At 37.8% G+C, this 22,938-nt stretch overlaps 1 protein-coding gene across 1 annotated transcript; it reads right to left on the reverse strand.

The window, feature by feature from the left end:
• Window positions 1–830: 830 nt before the first annotated feature.
• Window positions 831–22,873, reverse strand: LOC121958669 (NADPH-dependent quinone oxidoreductase VAT1-like). Its single transcript, XM_042507752.2, has 6 exons — window positions 22,227–22,873; window positions 12,388–12,595; window positions 9,227–9,397; window positions 8,943–9,032; window positions 7,665–7,903; window positions 831–4,848 (listed from the first exon to the last, which is right to left on the reverse strand). The coding sequence occupies exons 1-6, from the start codon at window positions 22,608–22,610 to the stop codon at window positions 4,660–4,662; spliced, it is 1,281 nt and encodes a 426-aa protein (XP_042363686.2). The 5' UTR covers window positions 22,611–22,873; the 3' UTR covers window positions 831–4,659.
• Window positions 22,874–22,938: the final 65 nt, after the last annotated feature.

A 22,938-nucleotide genomic window follows, 5' to 3' on the forward strand; every position in this document is an offset into this window, starting at 1 on the left:
ATTCAGCAGCCTAAAATCAAGGAACAAGTATCAGAACAATAATCACTATGTAAAATATTAACATGGTAAAGCTCAAACCTGCAAAAGTGCAGGCTGTCACTTGAAAGTTAAGTTTGATCATAAAAATCCAGAAACAATCTAAATGTAGTGTGAGATCCTTTGAGCAAAAAGACATAAACTAAACAAAAAGATTTTGACTGTTAGACCAATAGAGCCAGAACACGTAGCATTTAATTTGACATTAAAATGGGCAGTGCATGCTGTGATGGTTCTCAGCACACCTCCCTGATGAAACTACTATTACATTTTACTTCAAGATAACGTTCAAGATTAAGAAATCAATCCATATACTGTGTTCAAATTACCAAACCAGCTGTATGAGAATTCAAAAGATACATTGAGCCTGAAAACAGGATGTTAGCCTGGATCAGCTAAACCACTTTTGGAGAACAGGACTCTGGTGATCAAAATCACACAGCAGTCATCATTAATCATGAGACGATCGTGGGAACTTCCTCATAAGTTTTCTTGCACTCATGAGGCTGAATCAGATATGCTGGTGCTGAGGAAAACCTGTCAGCGCATCTCAAAAACTACCACACGACGCCCCCTGCTGGCCAACATATGAGTCTAAGAATATTGGATAACCATATAAAAATTTGTCCCAGGTTGAGGCTGCTGAAATTTGAAGGATTATTGATAAATTACAGTATAAATGGTGAGTGTGAATGTCAGTTTAACTACATTGTAATTAGACTGTGGTTAATTGTACCCAATCTCAGGGGTCAACTTTAACCAATGTGGAATCATTACACAAGTTTAGCGAACCATATGTGATAACACTTTAATAATACAGACAGGTTAGTGCCATTTAACACAGAAGGCAAGTGTGCATAACATGTGTATAAAAATGAAAAAAAGAGGCAGCATTGTTTGATCACCATCATGAATGCAGTAACACATCAAATCCTTTCACTTGTTGAGACACAAAAATAGTTTCAATATCATGAAGAGATTAACAGGCTCAGCAGACAGAATGTTGCAAATTAAATTCAATGGTTACTGTACATACATAATGTTTGAATGAGTGATTAAGAGTTTTTGAATGGATTATTATTATAGCAGGTTATTATAGATGTATTTTAACAGCTGTAATAATGTTTTAGAATTATATAAAGGGAAAATGTTATTTCAGAGTATGAAACTATTGACAAACTGATGACAATCAAATATGATTAGGATAATGTTATGATGGAAATTGCAGCAATTTGTTCACAGGCAACAACATGGAGAGTATTTTAAATACCTACTGGAAAGGCACAACTTTTTCACTGACCACTAGATGTCCCTCGCTGCCTGCATGAGTGAATACCGCATCAGTATAAGTACACTGTTGTCAGATTATTATAGAAAACATGACACTTTTCTCACATTTTACACACAGTTTTGAAGGCCACATTTAGGCACAAGAGCACAAGTGTAGTTTTGTACGTGTATTTCCATTAGGCATAATAAATTTGTCAGATCTTAGAGGCAAGCACACACTACTTGCACTGTCTCCTTTGTGGGGCCCAGTGATCCCATTCTCAAGGAAAAAGACAATTCCCACAACCACTTAAGACATATAATATAAATATGTCTTGAGTAAGGTCCATCGTCGACTCATTTGAAATAAATTAATTCAGAGTTGATATGTGTGTGAATTGATTTTTTCTTTGTTATCAAATCTCATGGCATTACAGAAATATATGCAAAGAGGATTTAGCAGTGTGCTAAACTACTCTTTAACATCTGGAGAACAATCTGCTTCAATCAACTCAGCGTGCTCATTAGTTAAATGTCCAGTGTGTGTAGGAATTAGTAGTATCTAGTGGTGAGGTTGCTTCCCATTCAGCTTGTAAAATATTAATGGATTCATAAAATTTGAGGAAGTCAACATGCATTCCGGTAGCACTTTTTTCTGATTATATCAAAACAACCCTAAATCCAATTACTAAATAAATTTATCCATAAGTTTATTATTAGATTTTTATCAACCTACAACACAAGGAGCAGGACTGGGTGAGATTACTAAAAATATCAACTGTTATTCATTATTAATAACTTACAGAAACATTGTGTGCAACAGTCCACCTTCCACCTTCTCTTCTCCCCTCTCAGTCCTTCTCTCCTCTCTTCAAAACACATACACGCACTGTGTCGCGCCTGTTTTTCTGTCCTGACAACAGTGTGACTGTAATGCATAAAGCTGCAGAATGCAGGTTTGTTCAGATTGAGGTGGTTGATTAACCCATATTTTCGCTGGTTGTGCCATGCAGATTGGATAGGTGAGCCTGAAACCACTTCTGACCCTTGGACAAATGTAGTTGATGACCTCTGATGTGAGAACTACGGTGGCCTGTACAAAAACACCAATGGCCCAATCTAGGGCCACTGTTTGGTTTGTCCCTTCTGGGCTAATGTAGAATGACACTGCTGACTCATTGAAGGAGGACCCACTCTCTATGTAGATGAAAACATCTTATTCTAAGGTATCAAAAACACTATGACCTTTTTCTTCAGGTCACTATGAATAAGTATTGAATATTACATAAGACTTCTGCCAATAGATGCCCTTAAATCCTACACACTGGACCTTTAACCCTTTAACCCATTCAGATGCCTTACATTAGCATTTAAACCCCTGAAAGCTGAGAAAAGAGGTTTGATTTGATTTGTTTGATTTTTTTTTTTTTTTTTTTTGAAAATCACATCATCACAATGAGCCGACTCCAGTTCCCACTCAAAGTCCACATCAGATCTTATGTCATACTAGGAGAAGGAAACCTGGCCAAACTTAACAAACCTTTTCCAACTGGCCAAAAGTAAGAGAATATCACAAATGTAAATAACATAAAGCATTATATGTGAAACTTTGTCACAAGTGCTTTCTTTTCAAAACAAGCCAGGGAGGGAGAGCATTTGGAGGGAGACAGAAAGCAGGACAGAGAGGGTGGAGAGAGGAATGTGAGGAGCTGCTCTGGCGTGTGGATGGAGGGAAAACTCTGGCTCTTGTGCTTCGGTAGCGTCTTTTGCGTCACAGCATTGAATTACACCCACAGCTGGACAAAACATCTGAATAACTGAGCCCACAATTCAAGGTCATCCATTCAAGGGAACAAAAAGCATTTAAAAAATCTATTTACTGTGAAGTAAATAGAAGCTTAATAAACCATCACTATACTGTAAGTGCTGTCAAATCAATATGTTTTAAGCACAGAAATTCAAAGTGCATAAAAGCAAAGCATCCATTTTTCGTTAAAAGTTTCTTTAAAACATTTTTCCTATATCCTGTATGTATACATATATGAATATATATATATATTTATGAGGAATAATTGACACATATTGTACTGTTGTTCTGTTCTGTAAACTTGGAAATAATATTGATTTTAAAAAAGCAGTGTACGATTTTAGAAAGCAGCTAAATCAATCAAGGCGACAAAAGCCACCCGCACGGCTTCCCAATCAGTTAAAGATCAAGTTCAGCACGGCATTGTTTGGAAGAAAACCCACAAGCGACGCGTGCCAAGACAGGGAAGTCCCGCTTATTGTTATTCACAGTTGGCTTGGACGGCAGTGGTAAGAGCTGGCTTTAGATTTGGCACAAATGTGTGAGAAAAATAAAACAATTAACACTGCATTACAATACTGACCTGGACTTTCCAAAGAGATACTATCGTCTGACAACAATCATCAAAGAAGAATTTGAGTAGCGCATCACAGCCCACGAAACTACACTACACAGTCTTACACTAATGCTTACTGATAAAACAAGACCTGTTCAATTTGATTAAAATGACTCATTAATTCACTATATTAATAATCTGTAGCAGGATCCAAGGAATAAGCTAAAGCGATACATTCTGAAAACACTTAAATTACATTGCCAGATTTGAACTATGATTCTGATTACAGAAAAAACACAAAGTTATGGTAAGTACACGGAAAAATCTTCTACTTTGAAGACATAACAGGGCCAGTTTGTATGAAACAGCTATATTTTTTTAAATCTTACATGTGTCAGAATTTCTCTAAATTATGTAATTATGCTCCTCTTCTCACAGTTAAGAATAAGGGGGCTTACATCAGCTCCAAAATTGATTAGCAGAGCTGTGAAATACAAGACTTTGTTTTGAGTGCATATCAAAACATTTCTTAATATATAACTTCGCAGGGAGATTTTTCCATTAGTTCCAATACAAACTTACCTTTAAACATTTATTACTAGAAGTCAATTTGGATGACCATTTTTGTAACCATTTCTTAAAGTTTAATAAACACCAGCCCTTGCTTGTTGCTGTTGCTGAGCTGTTGTCATGGAGACATAACATTTGTGGCCACACACCATCATTTAATCATTTTTAACAACTGTCTGTAATCAGAATACACTATTCCTCACATTAAGCCACAGAATAGTTAATTTTTTATCTAAAAACACAAGCATTCCCCACATAGACACGACACTATAGACATATTGCACGACAAAATCTCATTACACACTTGAAAATACTGACAAAGAATCATGGCATCTTGCTTTTCTTCTCTTTTTTTGACAAATGAACAATAGGGAACTCATTCAGGAAGTGCTTGAAAATATAATTCAAATAAACATCTTACTCAATTCTCGGCTTTAACTTCCTCTGTGGTCTCTTCCTTCTTCTCACTGACAGTAGCTTCAGTTTTTTCCACATTTTCTACTGGCTCAGGGTTGGACTTTGGCTTCTCTTCCTCTTCCTTTGCTTCAGGAAGAAGGATCACTTTCCCAATGTTTTGGCGTTCGTGCATGCGCTTCATGGCGTCAGTCACCTGGGTAAAGAGAGGGGAGCATAGAGGATGTGCACATTAAGTTATTTATACTCCTATTTGAGATTTGGATAGATGTAATTTGTGCTGTAAAAATGTATTACTTAATTGTAGGTTACAAATTTATTACTGCCTTGGTTTTTAACGTGATGTTGAAAATATTTACACACATACATAACATACATTACATTTATTTATATATTTAAAATGTATTTAAACATATTTATTTAAAAAAATATAAAAAAATATTAATTAATTAATAAAAATATTTTAAAAAAAGACTAAATAAAAAAATAGTTATCCCTTGGATTTAATCCATTATAGAATACAATAAATCAAATCCTCCCAAGAAAGTCCAGAATATATTTCCTTGATAAATAAAAATTGCAAGATAATCTCCTAAAGACAATATTAATCAGGCAGTTTGACTACATGTGCACACACTAATGACTGATCACTCAAAATGATGATGAGGATTTATGAAAACAATGGCCATGCTGTATCTATGCTGTAGATCTCTGCCATAAGTCATCTACACTTCCTATTATTTCCTGCTACTGCTATTATCCTTTTCCTGCTTGCTAACACAATCCAGGATTCTTGAATCACACTCCTGTCAGTCCTTGAAGGCAGCCAGAGAAACTCGAAACGCAGAGATAACCCCGTAAGTAGTGGATGCCACGGCAACAATTTAGACTGTCACCTAGCAACGGTCCTTAAGGACGGACTCATGTGATGTGGGGGACTGAGGTTTGCCACACATGAATGATGGAAAAGAGGAAAACACCAGACGGCTGTGACGCAGAAGGAGCTTCAGTGGAGCTCCTCATGTGTGATGTACATTCATCTCATGTCTGTGAATACTCTGCGTGTGCAGCCGAAAAAACATTAAGTGCTTATTTTCTATTCAAACCTTTTATAAAATTGTTCGACATGTTTGGAAATATCCTCATTTGCTTTCTTGCAGAGGGCTGGATCAGACGGGTACTACTCTCATGTCTATACAATAAATGAATCTATAACTAACAGCCTGTTGGCTTAGCTCAGCATAAAGACTAGAAACAGGGAAACAACTTGCCTGGTTGCGTCTGAAAGTCAGCCTATAAAATACATTAATTAAACGGCCTGTACCATTATTGTGCATTTTCCTCAAGGATTTAAATCATTCTATACCTTCCCAGTCTTGTTGCTAAGGTAATCAAATTTGAACATTAAAATTTCTGGTTGATCTATGCAGGTTTTAGCATCAACATACTGTCTTCCCAATCCCTGAGGCAAGTTTCTGCAAATGATGTCACTACATGTAATCCCCCTCTACTACTGAATGTGCATGACAGCTGCAAAGCACGGATGTCTCATGTTGTTAAATGCTTCTGGCCTATCTCTCCTTGTTTCTCTTTTCCATTTCCTCTGCTCGCACCTCAGGTGGAAGGGTCTTAGAGGCAAGGAGCTGAGCAAGGAAAGGAATTGATGATGTACAAACTGTGAAATGAGAAAACCTCCACTACCCGTCTACGCGGACTATTTCGCTCTTTATACAAACTTTACGTCTCCTGACCTCCTCCATCCCAGCATAACAATAGACACGACCATTTAATGGGCTGATAATGGCATTCTCAGCCTACTCGTCAGTGTTGCAGGACCCTTCTAATCCATATCTAGTATGACGACCACTAGTAATGTCTGTTTAATCTAATGATGACATTCAAACTGGGCAGAATATTATACAAAAAGTCTTCTTGTTTCTTTTGTCCTCATTTAAAAATGGTTGGTATATCCTTAACTCATTTAACATTTTTTGTAAATAATATACAACTAGCTGTGTGGGGATTTTGTTACTATGTCAGCTTTCCTCTTGTACAATGTAATAAGGTGAAGCATATATAATGTTGGCTGTGGTTTACGATCTTGTCCAGCTGTGCAGCTGAGAAAACATTAGCTACTTCTGTTTTATTAAAAGCTTTAGGAAAGTGTTCACCATGTTTGGAAATACATGTATTGGCTTTCTTGCAGAGCTATAGTTAAATAATAGATACCACTTCTTTAAGAATTGTGTGTTATCGATCTTTCATATTAGTTACATTCACCGAAACCCCTAAAAGGCGGGAAGCTAAGCAACATAAGGCTATGAACACCATGTTATAGCGCCCAAGTCAGACAATTGTACAAACAAACTAAACAATCGAGGCAGCAGTAGATCAGCAATTCTGGTGTTCTGTGAGGTAAAATTACGGATTTTGTCAATAGAGTCTAATGGCTTTGAAGAAAGCAAGACAACCCTTCAGTTCCTGTTAGAAAGGGCGGTCTGAAGGCAAGATAAAGCTGCGAAATATAACACTGACTATGGATAAGTTCCTCATACCTCAAAAAACCAAACTAATCCTTTAGTTAACGGCTGAGTGGGCGTTTTCATTTGAAGAATCTGGAAAATAACCTGCCCTTTAGTACATTATACATTGTGTTTATGCTGATATTTTTATCTTTGACCAGAGCCAGGCTAGCTGTTTGCCCTTGTTTTCAATCGTTGTGCTAAGCTAAGGTAACCGTCTTCTGTCCAGGCTCTAGCTTCATAAAGAAATAATGAGGGTGTAATCTTCTCACCTAACTCTCAGCAAGAAAGTGAACAAATGCTTTTCCTGTGCAATTTTTTTAAGAGTTATGTTCACCAGATCAGCAAAATATCCACTATCATTTTATTATTTTTCTTTTCTCAGAGTAGAGGTAGATACTGTCTCATTTAAGCCCAAAAAGTGCTGTCATGCATGCTTAAGAAGTAGTGCGTCTTTCACATTATATGTTTCAAACATGGCGACACAAACCTCCTCAAAGTGATAGCATGAGTCAATGCGAGGTTTGATCTTTCCCTGCTCGTAGAGCTCCAGCAGCCTGATCATCGTCCTGCTGATGACCTGCTCGTCAGTGATGTAGCCCAGGTGGAAGCCGCCCACGGCCTTGTTGGACTGCATCAGTTTCAGCGCACTGAGAGAGAGCTGGTTGTACCAGGTCTTTGCCATGGCCAACAGGTTCTTCTTCTGGCCTGTCACACTATTGGCCGCACCTAGAATGATGAACATGATACATTAAAACCCACACAGAGAAGAATTTAAAGGTATTTATATCTTGTAGAAGGTAAGAGATTAAGTACTGCGTTTTAAATGTCACTTAAAAGAATTACTGGTAAACTGTGCTTAAAGTATGAAAAGTGCTCATAACATAGAAAAAATGACGCCTGAGTGTACTATTACCTGATATATTGGATTATGCAGCTACATTTAGGTATAAGCAGCATTTTACTGTTACAGTTGCAAGAGGTGAAGCTAATTAAAACTACTTTCATACTGTTTTGTAGTTACATCTACAAAAATGCTTCACATTTAATAATGTGAGGATTTTTAATGTCAAATTTAAAACTGCAAAGTAATTTTTACCTAAAGCTGCCAGATACATGTGCAATATTTAACTCTAAATTAAAGTGGAGTGTACAGGAGCATAAAATGGAAATACTCAATAAAAGTACCTCAATTTGTTCTAAATTAAAGTGTTTGAGTGAATGTACTTAAAGGAACAGTTAACCCCAAAATCAACAATACATATATTTTCTTTTACCTGTAGTGCTATTTATCAGTTCAGTTTGTTTTTAAGTGAGTAACCAACCGAGTGTTGGAGACATCGGCCGTAGAGATGTTTGCCTTCTCTCCAATCTAAAAGAACTAAATGGCACTCAGCTCAAAGCACCAAAAAATACATTTGAAAAGCTCAACAGCAATGTCTCTTTCCAGAAATCAGCTGAGTGCCTTCTTTTTCCATTATATTCAAGAGAAGGCAGACATTTCCGATATCCCCGACATTTGACAACTCACATCAAATTTATATAGCTTGGTAAATATCACTATAGGTAAATAATAAAAATATGTGGTTTTGATTTTAGAGTGAACTCTCCCTTTAGGTTACTTTCCACCTCTGTTAGCTAAAACAGGATCCCCACAACTGGTTAAAATTAAAATCAAAATTAAAGTAAAATAAAACTATAATACAAATAATTAAGAGCGACTCCACAAATGCATCAAAATGTGTATTTCTTCTTCTAGATGTCTTACCAAAGACTATGAGTGAGCCCAAAGGTTTCAACAAACTAAAGCCTTTCTGGGTGTCTGAACCACCGAGCGGGTCGAGGACAATGTCCACACCTGCAGAGAGACAGAATATACAAAAGAAAATGGATGGGACAGAAATGAAGATGAGAAACTTAAATCAACCTGATAATTAGGATACACAGACACTTTAAAAATGTTGACATTAAATATGAAAACATGAACCAAGCGAGGCAGGTAAAGATTTGAACAGTAAAATGTGCAGTACAAGCAGTTACGTGTTTTCTCACCCTTGGGGCTGATTTTGCGGATTTCCTCCACGTAGTCTTTGGTGCGGTAGTCGATAGGGTGAGTAACCCCGCCCTGGGCAATGGTCTCATGTTTGGAGGCTGACGCCGTGCCAAAGACGATCACATCTGGCACGGTCTGACACAGCTGGGTAACAGCGACACCAACACCACCTACAGACGTGCAGGACGTGCAGACATTGTCCATACACTCACTTAAGGTGTTTTGCACACATATCTTCAGCAGGGATGAGTTGTTAGTCTCCGTCTTTTTTTAAAACTCATGCTGTGCAGCCTAAAATTGTTCAAAAACCAATGAACTTTATTTTAAATTCCAGAGGAGACAACAAAGTTATGTCAGCTGAATTTTGGGAAAACCTGACTAAAATGATGCACCAAAAACAAACAAATGAACAAACAAAATAAAAAAAATATGATTTTTTTCCAACCTTTGAGATACTTTGAGGAAGTTAGAAAGGGAAAAATAGACTATAAGGGGTTAAAAGGTCATACATGGATGTCAAGAAGGTGAAATTACGGTCTTTTCTAATAAATCGAGTGAAAGAAGTGACATCACACTCAGTGGCTGGTGATTTTAAGGTGGTTGAAAAACTGGAACATCAAGGAACAGACAGCTGTGATAGCAGACGGTGCTTTTTGTACCATTCAGCAGTGAAGGGTTTTTCACAATGATGGCGTCCTGGGTGTGTAGGCTCACCAGTAATCCCTCCTGCCCTCTCCTTCACCCTCGTCTCGTGTGGTCTGATTCATACAGGTCAGCTGACAGCCGCCCACACACTCGACACTGAAACACAGCCCCCCCCTCTCTCTCTTTCTCTCTCTCATGCGGGAGAGGAGCACTGGACCGTGATGCTGGACGCTGACATTTACTGACCTGTGTATCTGGACTCAAGAGCGGTTGACAAACACTAATCTATCTGAGTCACTGCAGCTTCAACATCTTATAAACACATAATAAATAACTTCAAACAAACAAAGGCTAAAGATGACAAAACCATTATGAAGAGTCGTGACTCTTTAAAAAGGGAAAGGAGTCATTTGAGTTCATTTGCAATCCTCCACTATACTGAATATATGATCGTTCTGATATAAATACAGCAAAGAGTGGATTAAAAGAAATACTGTACTCAGGGTTTGCAGAGATTGATATGGGTTTACACAGTGGAATGAATTACTGAATTACCATTTTTACACTGTACCTACAGTAGATGTTTAACCAAGTGAGAGGTCTGGTTGTGACAAAACTGTGATATTTTAATGGAGTACCACAGAAAAAGCTATTCGTATGGTCTGTACCTGACCCAGCTCACCCTTGAGATAAACATTTGAGGGTGTGTCTGTCTCTGCTGCTCAGGCTAAAATATTACAACACATTAAAACAGCACAGAATATATACAAAGTATACCACAATAAGGCACAGGTGATCAATGAGTAACTCATTCTGTTTTTTAGCTGAAATAAAAATGTAGTTGACTGGTAACCACAGTGTTTTTTGAAAGTGAATGAAATGTTGAATTGGCTGAAATTTTAGCAACAGCATGCAGTTGATGTAACAGTCTCACTATTAGGTCCACTTAGTAGGTGTTACAGAGCTTTCAATCATATCACATGGTCAACATCAGGACATAGCGTTTTCCCACTTCTACTTGCTTTGTGGTTTGTATGTCTAAATTTCTATTTTTTTCTGAGCCAAAAATGAGGTTCAGTGTTCACTGAATAAAGATGAATATATATTATTCACATCCCACTATGAGTAAAAGAATATTGCCATAGCATCTTTGTTATTTAAACACACATATCTCTGCAGGAAATGAAACGTTTTGCTTGTTTTAGCGTTGGAGACCCTTTTGAAATGTCAGGTGTTGCCAAAGCAACCATTCCTGATAATCATCCTGTTTTCCATTTTATGAATAAGCTGTTATGAGAGCACACACACACGCGCGTGCTATATCTTCACCTATGACCTATGGTCTCTCAGCTGATATTTTTTCAGCGCAGAAATGCGGCTGCATTCAGAGCAGTGATTAGTGACCTGCAGTACTGCAGTAAACGAACCATGTGACTCTCCACAGGTTTCCCAGGCCCAGGAGACTGGGGGGGGGGGACGACTCCTGTTATATGTCACAATTAAGATCATCATGGGGGGATGCTGTCTGTCCAAGCACACAACTTAATTCTGATATAGTTTGAGTTGGAGATCAACTGTGTATTAAATCACATCTTTGGTTAATATATTGTGTATAACTTTTCTATTATTTTTTCAACTCTACAGAAAAATGGCTTTCGACAACTTTCAATAACCCAGGAAGACACCCTCACATTGCTTGTTTTGTCTAAATTACAATACAAAAAGATATTCAAGTTACAATGATATAAAATAAAGAGAATAGGCAACTCACATCTAAGAAACTGCAAGCAGCAGTTTTTCTTGCTTTTTTTGTTTGATAAATAAATAAAATGATGATTCAGTTCTCAAACTTGTGGCCTTGTGTGTTATTCCACAGCGTATTGAAACAGAAGGGAACCATGATGCCTTTCTTTATTTTCTATCAGATACAATGGTACAATTTTCATACTAAATGTAGCCAAGGTTGCTAAAAGTGAGGTAAACATATGTCAAAGTTGTTATTGAGCGCAGAAACCTGCAGCTACATGCTAATATTAAGGAAACATAATCTTGGATGGATTTTTTTAGAGTAGAAAGTGCTGTTATATTCCTTCTATAATCATTCCCCGGCTGCAACGACTGTGAAATAACATTAAGATACAGGAAACCTGGAAACATTGACCAATCAGAGCAGACTGGGCTTTTGGACGGAGGGGCTTATAAAGATGTGCTAAAACAGAGTGTTTCAAACAGAGGGTGAATACAGGTGTACCAGCACAGGCAGTATGAAGAAAGTAATTTGTTTTTTCAACATTAAAGCATGTAAACCTGAAATACAAGTATGGACCTGAAAATAAGCAGAACAGGTCCCCTTTAAACAGAGATTTTGGACAATCTGCAGTTTTTCATTTGTAGGATTTTGTCACTATGTGCAGAAACAATGCATGTTCATAAATACAGTGTCTTATTTTCAATTGATTGACTGATTGACGCTTGATTGACACGTGCTTTAGGTTTTCAGTGGTCAGTGTCTTACCTGCTGCCATGTGGATGAGAACACTCTTGCCCGGCCTCACGTTGGCCATCTCAAACAGCATCATGTGGGCTGTTATGTAATTAATAGGGATAGCAGCTCCTTCCTCAAAGCTCATCTGCTCGGGCATGGGGAAGGTGTGGCTGGCGGACACAACAACCACTTCCTGCCACATGCCACTACGGGTCAATGCGATGACTCGATCCCCGACCTAAAGGAGGACAGAGGAGGAGAAGGTGATGATGATGTTGGTGGTGTGTGTGTGTCCTGACTTTGTAAGGGAAGAGTGTGAACATAAGATGTAGCCGCCTCTTCCATGTGCTCAATTCCTCGTGTCATCACCACTTTGCTCATATGCCGTCAAATGGCAAATTGAGTTCAAGAAGGCAGGAAATCATCTGATGTATACTTGTTGTTGAATGACATGAGGGCAAGTTATTACACCACTGCAGTGCTCTGTCAACACACACTCATCCTTAAAAAAGGTTCTAAGAGACATCTTGTGATATGTGGCATGCAACTGAATTTAAATTCTTTGAAATGTTTATTGGGTTTATAGGACTACATTTGAGCTATTAGGATTATGGCTGCAACTTATCATTATATTCTTTAGCAATTAATACTTTATATTTCATTTTCTCCACACTTTATCAGATTTAAATTAAAAAAAAGATTCATAACTAAAAACTAAAAATGTTTCTCCTTGGGCTAAATAGGAATGTCCAGTTTCATCCCACCATACAGTCAAGATAATTTTGCTCAGCCATTAAAATACTACTGTATTTAAAGGCCAATTCATAGTTTTCGCATCTGAGTAATGATGACTGCTTTGGTCCGTGCTTTGTAAATGTCGTCATCCACCCTTGTGATGGTCTGCACAGCCCTCCATGCAGATTTCTGCATGCAGCCCATATTTTTGTATCCGGGCAGACACGTACATGTACACATAGCAAGCATGCCAACTGCACTTGCTCCAGTTTTTTGTTCCAAACTTAAGTCCAGTCCAAAACACCCTCGTCCAACCAACTGTAGCCGCTTCTCTGTGGTTTAGTTAGTGTTAAATTGGATATTCAAAAGGCATTTGCTCTGAATGCAATGGCGTCTTTTCAGTTTCGGTTTGACCCGATGTCAGCAGGTGGAGGGTGGGAAGCTCACCTCTCAGCCCTCCCGTTTACTGCAGGGGGCTGACACAGTGCTGCTGTTGTACTATAAACAAAACTACATGTACGTCCACGTGACAACAGATTTCTGCAGATGTTCAATGCAGAAAGTTGTCCGAACCTTAAAGATGGACGACAAAATCTCTCAAAAAGTGCAAAAAAGTTGAGTTGGCATCTTGAAAGCCCCCTGGTGGCTGGCTGCAGTATAGGCCATAAAACCCGCCCCTGTTATGTTAAAGGTTGGGACATGGGCCAGACTAAAAGATTAAAGGGCCCTTCAAATAAATTTTTTCCAGAAGTTTTCTGTCATTTTTGATAGTTCTATGCTGCATTATTCGGTATATTTTTGCTTAATTTCTGTATTGGGAAAAAGTAGAGACAAACTGTCTATCTTGAGACTATATATCGTCTATAATAAAATTGTGAAAAATGCACATCACAATTTCCAAGTGCCTAGTGCAGCATCTTAAAATTGTTTCATTTATTTGACCAACATTTTAGAACCAAGATGTGTTTGTGATTTATTGTCATATATAACAGAGAAAATCATCAAATCCTCACATTTGAGAAGCAAATGTTTTTTACAATATAGCTGCTTAAAAAATTACTAAAATGATTTGGAAAATATTTGCATATATATATATATATATATATATATATATATATATATATATATATATATATATATATATATATATATATATATATATATATATATATATATATATATATTGCATATAATGCATATATTATAATTATATTACATTTTCCAGCTTACGTCAGCTAAGTTTACCATGAAATGTGAGTTTTAAGCAAGATAACATGAAATCTGCTGCATGCAGTTGAACTCTTTATGCTGAAGCATGCGTTGACAAGGGGGCTTATGGGAAATGTAGTTCCTGTTTTGTGTCCTGCTTTCTTCCACAAGGACATGCTATTAAAAAAGCATCACTGGTGTTGCAAAACTTGCCAAAAAAGTGAAGTGCTCAGGAAAGAAGTCTGACTGTGAACGCTGCACTGCTTCCTGTTAAAACGGCCTCAGGAGCTCTGAGCCACACCCACTTCCTGCAGCGCACAATCACACAGCACACATCACAATAGACAGACTACACACACAGAGAAATATTTACACACACACATACAGACAATAAAAAAGACACACACTATTACACACACACACACACGCACACACACACACACACACACACACACACACACACACAAACACATTTTGCACGTCTGTTGCTGTGTGATAACTCCAATATTTCCAGTTTTTATGCTTTAACTTCCACCTCAGATGACTAAGATGCTCCTTTTTGGGGTTGATAAAAGTTTCTCAACCGCTGGTCTTATGAAAGACTTTCAAACAGCCGCTGAATGACCTCAAAAATGCATGATAGTCATTTTAAAAAAGGGCTGAGCTCAGTTCCTGGATGGCTGACATGAACTGAGGTAACTGAAGTGATGTTTGAAGTAGGACAGTGAAGTTTGTGTGGAAACTTGATGTTTATTTAAATCAGTTGCTACGAAACTTAAGCCAGCAAACTCGGTGAGACACGACAGTTTTCCTGTTGTTTATATCACAGATCAAAATATAAACACAGTGTGAGACATGTCACTGCTTGATGCCTCTTTTATTCACAGATGTAATTATAACTGCCAAACTAGACAAACTAGTTTCAGCAGACAAAGACAAAGCATCAGTAATAGTAAATAAGGTGCTTTCTTTGTTGTACAAAACTTAAAGTGGAAATGAACATCTTTACAAGTTTCCCATTGCACCTAGTGTTCTACTGCTCCATCTGTGCCCAGAGTACACTCTGCGCTCCGACAGTGTGGTTTAATACATAAATGAACATAAACATATCCCAATAAATGAACAAAATGAATGTTATTATTAATAATTAATTTGCCTTCCTTTCTGTCTGTCACCCTTGTCTGTGTTATTGCAAATAAAAAACAGTGTATTTAAGACAAATGTCCACAATAAAAATGTCTATTAAATTTATATTTGTATAATGTATGTTTTTGGCAAAATCTCTGTCTGCAAAGGCACAAGTAACTACAGCTGCCAAATAAAAAGGCATGATGGAAATACTCCAAGTACAAGGTTAAGCACACGAAGCTCAGTTATTTATACTCAGTTACTTTCCAACACTGCAGACTGATTACTCAAAATAAATGAATTCTTAATCATTAAAAGCACTTGCTTCAAATAAGCCTTATGGCATGCACTGCACAGAGCTGAATATTAAACAAACTGCTACACATCCTCTCATCACATAACATTAAGTTGATTAAAGGGTTTATTTGCAGAGCAGATGGTGTATTTCTTTCAGTTCAACAAAGAAATTACTATGTCCCACTTCCAAACTATCAATCAATTTGTGAGGCATAATCATCGGCCATCAATGCATTTTATCTAGAAACATCTGTGACGAGGTAATGCTGGGTCTGTAAGGGGATCCGACATCACACATCTGCTCTGTCTGCTTTCCAACCAGCCACACCCTCCTGTCCTCAACTCGCTGCTCGAGCGCGGCTCGCTCTGTCCAGAATAAAACAGAATCAGCCTCTCTCTGTAAACACTTCGGCTTCCCTTAATGTGATTCTCTGCTGCTCTGTGCGCCTGTGTGTCACGCTGCAGTCCCACCCAGATTCTTACACCAACCTAACACGCCAGCTTCAATCTTCACCTAGATGTGTCAGTTTTCCACCTAAACTTCATATTTTAGTGCTTACACATTTTTAATTCTAAACCTTGCTGGGATTCTTAATATCACATCCTGCACTGCTGCATGTGGCTTTTTCGGCTGTGTGTTTTTCGGCTTCTTTCCAAAAAAGGTTTGTTGGGGGAATGAACCACTCCCCTTATAGGATTCTTGCTCTTTGAAAGCAGAGATGATGGAGGGAGAAAGGAGAGGAGTGGGAGTGTAGTAAGAAGAGGAGGAAAATTCCATACTGACACAGAGAGACGCGGAGGAGCTTTGGCAAATACAAAACTCACGTTAAACATAATACGAGTCTATTAAACTTAATAATAGCCTGGAAAATATGTGTCTGATTGAGAGAAGACCGATGACTGACCTCAAAGTATCTCATTTAACTATTAGATTGACAGGGAGGCAGTTAAACATCTGTGAAAGAACTCAAAACAACCGTGAAAATGAAGTTAATGGTGGGTCGACAGATTATCGGCCTGGAAAAATACTGCAGTTTATATTTGGCATTTTGCAGATTATCTGCATCAGCATTTTATTTGAATGATTGCCAATAAAATTAATTCATTAAAAAGTGCAAAGAAAGTGTCAGCATGGGAGGAACTTTTACTTTGTAAAACATATGAAAGCAATTTTATTTACTCCTTGTCTTTTTATTTAAATTTTACTTGACTTAGTGGAAAAAAAGTTGCTGGGAAATTGCGGCCTGTGACGTTGAACATTCCTATTTTGATTAAGCATTTGCTTCATTAGCTTTTGGTCTGACGACGATAAGTCTCTGTGGGCAATGGTGTATATTTCAAGAGATCCAGTGTAGCGAGCAGATAACGAAGCCAAGACTTTCTCCTTTGTGTGCCAGTCATTTCGGCTAATCTTTATTGGTGTATAAAGAGAACTAGATACCGTTTAGGGGGCGGGGCCCCCAGTGGCACATGAAACCAACCAGCTTTCTAAATTTCAAAAGAGGAGACTCTGCAGCTGCGTTCACCTACATATACGAAAATTGGTAGGCACATGTAATATCCCAAGACGTTAAAAAAATGGCCAATTCCAGGGGTCATTGAGATTTCATCTGGTTGGCTTCAAATTTTGTGTGTACCACCGAAAGACCTTATTTTCTCTTATTTTGAACAAGCTGCGGGGGTGACGTTGTAGACTAAAAAGCAATTCTGCTCCTCTGATTTCTCTAACCACACATACTGTAGAGCTTATCTTCTGTGTGTGTGTGTGTGTGTGTGTTTGTCTAGCAGTGATATTGGGCTATTACTAAATAAATATAGAAAAGAAAATAGACCAAACGCTGAGACTGTTGCAGCAGATCAGCACTGCAGGAATAATTTTGGTTCAATGGGACGCCAAAGCAGCAGCCTCAGAACTTCGTGGATTCCAGGCTTCGGGATTTTGACGGCTTTTCCGCCTCTTGCCTAAACTTTGACTTCTCACATAGATGTGCTCACAGATACTAACACTTGGAACCAGTGGAGCTAACGGGAATTGGTACTCTGTAGTACTTATGCAATTCAGTCAGTGCCCTTAAAGTAGAGTTTGATACTTTAGTTATCAGTTTAAATGGATGAAATAATTTAAGTGAAACGATTTTGTGAGCTTTACACTTAAAAGAATGTACCTTCTTATTTTTAAGATGTCTTTTTCATCGTGTAAATCTATGGAAAAAGTCTTTGTGTGAGCTATGGCATCATGTAACAGACCCCGAAGTTGTTATTCCACATTTTTGTAACAATGTCAAATCGGCCTCACAGTCCGGTGCTGTTCCAGGTGGCTTTGTAATATCTGCAAACAGATCTCTGTATATGAAGACAGATCATCAAAAAAAGCAAACATAAAGCTAAATCATCATCAGACAATAGCCAGTTGGTTCCAAGATTGCATTTCAGCCAATGTATTCCACCAAGGGTATTTTCCTGCCATTCGAACCTTATGGATCAATACTGCTCGGACTATAAATGGAAACCACAACGCTTGCAAATCTTTTTCCATTTTATATCTGTTTGTGGAGGCTGGAATGCACATAGCCTCAGCTGGTGCCACAGATGTATGAACGCCACATTCTTGTCACTAAGCTAAGCATGTGATTTTGCAGGAGAATATATAGTCTGCGATTTTTGAAAAAAAATTGTGGTTGTTTAGTCAAAATGAAAATTTTCCAAAAAGACTCTTCCAACAATCTAGATAGAAACAAAAGTATAAATTGAGTAAGAAGATGATTTATGTCATTTCAGTCTGCCATCTTTGTTTGGAGTGAGGGGAAAAAAACTTGAATTGAACTTGAACTTTGGAGACATTAAAAGGTTTGAATCTTTTTGTTGTGCAACAGACTGTTTCATACTGAAAGTTAGAGAAGTCTTTGAGGAGATAACTAACTCGCATCTAATGTTAATAAATGACAGGCACAAACTGAGGCTGGGATACACAATGATTAACTGTCCAAAGCGCCTTCAGTGTTTCACTCCTCTCGCAAACATTGGCAAGAGCAGCGGATCATGGTTCAACTTATTTAGATCCTAAAGCAAAAAGCGTCTTCAATTTACAGAGGAAAACTTAAGACTGAAAATGTTTTTTGGAAGAAAATGAGAGTTTTTCCCTGAGTTCCGCATGGGAGTCATCTGCTGCTGAGATGTACATCCAAAACAAATGACGCACCTCTCATGAACTCAGTGACACAGCTGAAAATCCTGTTACTCATTCAAAAATGAGAGTTTTGTGTCTTCCATATGCATGAGTTTACGATTAAGTATTCTGCTGCTTTGGGAGTAAACAAATCTGAACCTCTGAGTGAAAACTGGGGAGTTTTTAAGCTGAGATATGAAGTCATAGAGGTTGTTTGTAATGAGTCACTATGGTTTTATCCTCTATATATTGTCGTAAAAATAAATGCAGTACACATAACCTGTGGCCTCTGGATGCATTTGATCAGCTCTGCAGTATCTCAGAAAAATGTGCTTTAACCCTTTGAAACCTGTAATGACATCAGTTTTCTTGCACTACTTTCAGATGCCTTTCGCATGCATTCAGACATTTAAAACCCGAACAAATTCTTTTGACTTCTTTTGAAAACGTGGCTAGAAAGGCAATGATCAACTTAGACAGAGGTTCTAAAAATAGCAATAAATTAGGAAAAAGTGAAAATGACTTGAAAAAAAAGTTTTTGTTTTTATTAAAGAGAGAGAGAGACAAAGGAAGAAATTATTAACGTTAATGACAATTTTAAAAGAAATCAGAAAAATGTCAGGAAAACTATATGTGTAATTATATTATTATTAAATTATTATTAACTATTTTATCTATTTTTTTGTGTTTTGTTATTGCTTTTTTAAATTAGTTTTTAATTGTTAAAGCTAATGACAATTTTTATAAATTGAGAAAAATGTCAAGAAAATTACATTTCTAATTATATACTTAAAATTATTATTAACTATTTTATCTATAATCTCGATTTGTGTTTCATTACCACTTTTATTTTTTAACATTTTTTTTACTTTTTTGCCACCAATATTTCAGGCAATTTTCTTGTAACTCATAACTTGTAACTTGTCGCCATATTCATGAAAGAAATCAAGCCCATATGCTCAGGTTTCAAAGAGTTAATTGCAGGGAGTCAGGTGCCTGAATGCTTCACACTGACCAGTGGACTGTATTAAAAGGAAGCACAGACACATACAAATATGCTGAACCTATTTATCAGACGTTTGATAAATTAAAACTCTATAAAACTCGACCTTTGAAAAGCTTTTATCAGGGGGAGGGTAAATGTACTCTTGTGCTGAGGAGAAGAATGTAAACACACTTCAAGGACACGTTGTAAATCAAACACTGTAACTATTCATGATGCCACAATGTTACATTTTGCAGCAAGAAAGCTTCTTTCCAGACTGCTTTTTAAATGAAGGGACCGCATTACATAATGGATTAGACTGATGGAGGACGTTTAATGTAATTTATGCTTCTGCTTTATCATTCTGCAAAGCAAGGATGCTTTAACCCTTTGAAGCCTGAGCAAATTTGCTTTGATTCTTTCAAAACTATGGGAAGACGGCAAAAGCATTTTAAAAAGAAATGGACAAAAAATAGAAATTATTAAAACCTACAAGAAAATGACTTTAAAACGAGCGATAGAAAACATAAAAGTACAAAAACAACAAAACAAACAAGAAAATGGTCTTAAGAAAGTGCTAAGAAAGAAAAAGAGAAAGAAAAAAATGTTTTCTTTCAGTAACATAATGTTAAATATATAATAATACAATCTATAAATATAATTTACTGGACACTTTTCCCTAGTTTTTTGATAATACAATATCTAATAACTCCCCAGCTGATTTTTAGGGTATTCTGTTGTCACCTTTTATATATTTTATTCATTGCAATTTGTGGGACTTTCTTTGGCAAGTTGCTCCTGGCATTTCCCCCATATAATCAAAAGAAATCAAACCAATTTCCTCAGGTTTCAATGCTTGTGTAAGGCACCTGATCGCAGCACAAGAAAACTGATGTCGATCCAGGTGTTAAAGGGTTAAAGGTCCAGTGTGTAGGGGGATATTTTGGCAGAAATTGACTAAGATATAATAAGTATGATAATAAGTATTTTTTTAAAATAGGAATCGCTGTGTTATGAGCTGTTTTTATCTGCATAGGAAGCTGGTCCTCATCAGTGGAGTCCACCATGTTTCTACAGTAGCCCAGAACGGACAAACCAAACACTGGCTCCAGACAGGCCCATTCATGTCTTTGCTTTATCTCTTAAACTCAACATTAAACATGTAAGACACTGCAGTGTTAATAAGTAAAGTAGGTATTGGTGGCGACAAAAAGAGTAAATTAAAGCTACGCCAACTCGTGTGCCCGCAGCAGCACTCGTACTTCATGCCACCCCTGTAAAAATCAGTGCCCCACTTGGGTCCCCCCAGTAAAAACTCTGGACACGCCACTGTTGCCCAGCCCTAATCTAAGCTGTTTTTTTATGGCACTACAGAGAAATTAAAGGAGCTTATTAATCAACTTTTCTTCAATTTAACAGTGAAGTAGTTGTCATTTTTTGCCATCAAAGGCCGACATTTTACAGGTTTTCTTGATATCTCTGCAACATTCACAGAAAATGGGAATTAACTACAACGATTGGTGTTTTAAAAACAGTATTTTTATATTGTGGCCAGGAGTGATGTGTTATACTGCAAACCAACAGGTTGAAGATTTCCAGTCCAGAAACATTTGAGTAAACTCAGGTTTAACTCTTTAAAACCTGAGCAAACTGTTTATTTTCCATACATTGGGAGGAGGTAAGGAGCAAGAAATTACACAAAACTATCATGAAATTTGTAAAGCAAAAAAGAGAGAAAAAAAGGACTCACTAGTGCTAATATACAAACAAGTGTACATATTTCTGCAACATGATTTTAAAACATGAAATGTTATTATACTTTCTGAAAATTCCCCCTATATTTTTTAACACACTGATGTCATGTCTTCTTTGAAGGAACAAACTGATTTTAGCAAAACAAAAAAAGAAAGATAAGTAAAAGAACCAAAACAGAAAATGACCTGAAAAAGTGCAAATATTAAACAAAACTAATAAATAATAATGATTTCTGATCATTATAATAATTATATATATAATTTGTGGTATTTTTCCTTTGTTTTTCCAATGATCCTCTTGCTCTTTTTAAGATGATTTTAAGGTGACGTTCTTGTCACCTTTAACAATTTTATTGCAATTTGCGAGCAATTTCATGCGAAGTTGCTTATTACTTTTCCCCCCACGTTTTCGAGCGAAACCAAACAAATTTGCTCAGTTTTTCAAAAAAATTGAAATGCTCGTGAAAGGCACAAGAAAACTGATGGTGGTCCAGAAAGGTTTAAATCACAGCTGCACTCTCAGCAGCTCTGCAGCTCATTACTGGACTTGCTCATGGGCTTGGTGGCGTTTTGTGGGTGTGAGGCCTTGACTCACCTTCCTGTCCTTCACATCCTCCCCGACTGCTTCAATGACCCCGGAGCCCTCCATTCCCATCGTGACCGGCGGGGCGGGCAGCAGCTCGTACAGCCCCTGCCTGCCCAGCAGCTCGGCGAAGTTTAGCCCGCACGCCTTGACCCGCACCAGGACCTCTCCTGCTCCCAGCTGCGGCTGCTTCTGCGTCTTCACCTGCAGCTTGACTTTATCATAACCCCCGTGCCCCGTCAGCACCAGAGCCCGCCAGGAGAGAGGCTTCTCCTCGGCTGCGGGGCTGCTCGCTGACTCCTGCGGGGCTTCAGCAGCAGCCGGCGGAGGCTCGTCGGGCTTCTTCTCCTGCTGCTCCGGTTGTTGCTGCTGAGTTGGAGCCTCTTCACCAGACATGATAACCACTTGTGAGGAGCGTCCTTTTAGGTTTTTACTCCAGCTCAATACTTCAGCCTGTTCGGGCGTTTCTTTACAAATAAAAACACTCAAAGGAAAAGGAAACTGTGCTGTTGAGTGCTAATATTTCTGCTGAAATCTGACATAAAACACTCCCCTCACTGCAGACAGTCGAATCGTTAATAAAATGCGGTTATTGCTGCGTGGTTTCCTGTGTGTGCAGTCTGCTCAACAAGTGACCGAAGTCAAGTTTACACATGTCAAACGTTGGTTCCGGTTTGGATTTTCACAATATATTACTTCCTGGGACTCGAGAGCTACTAGATAT

Source organism: Plectropomus leopardus, chromosome 19 (genome assembly GCF_026936395.1).
Source record: "Plectropomus leopardus strain MGB_pleo_1.0 chromosome 19, ASM2693639v1, whole genome shotgun sequence".
In the NCBI taxonomy this organism is placed as follows: Eukaryota; Metazoa; Chordata; class Actinopteri; order Perciformes; family Serranidae; genus Plectropomus; species Plectropomus leopardus.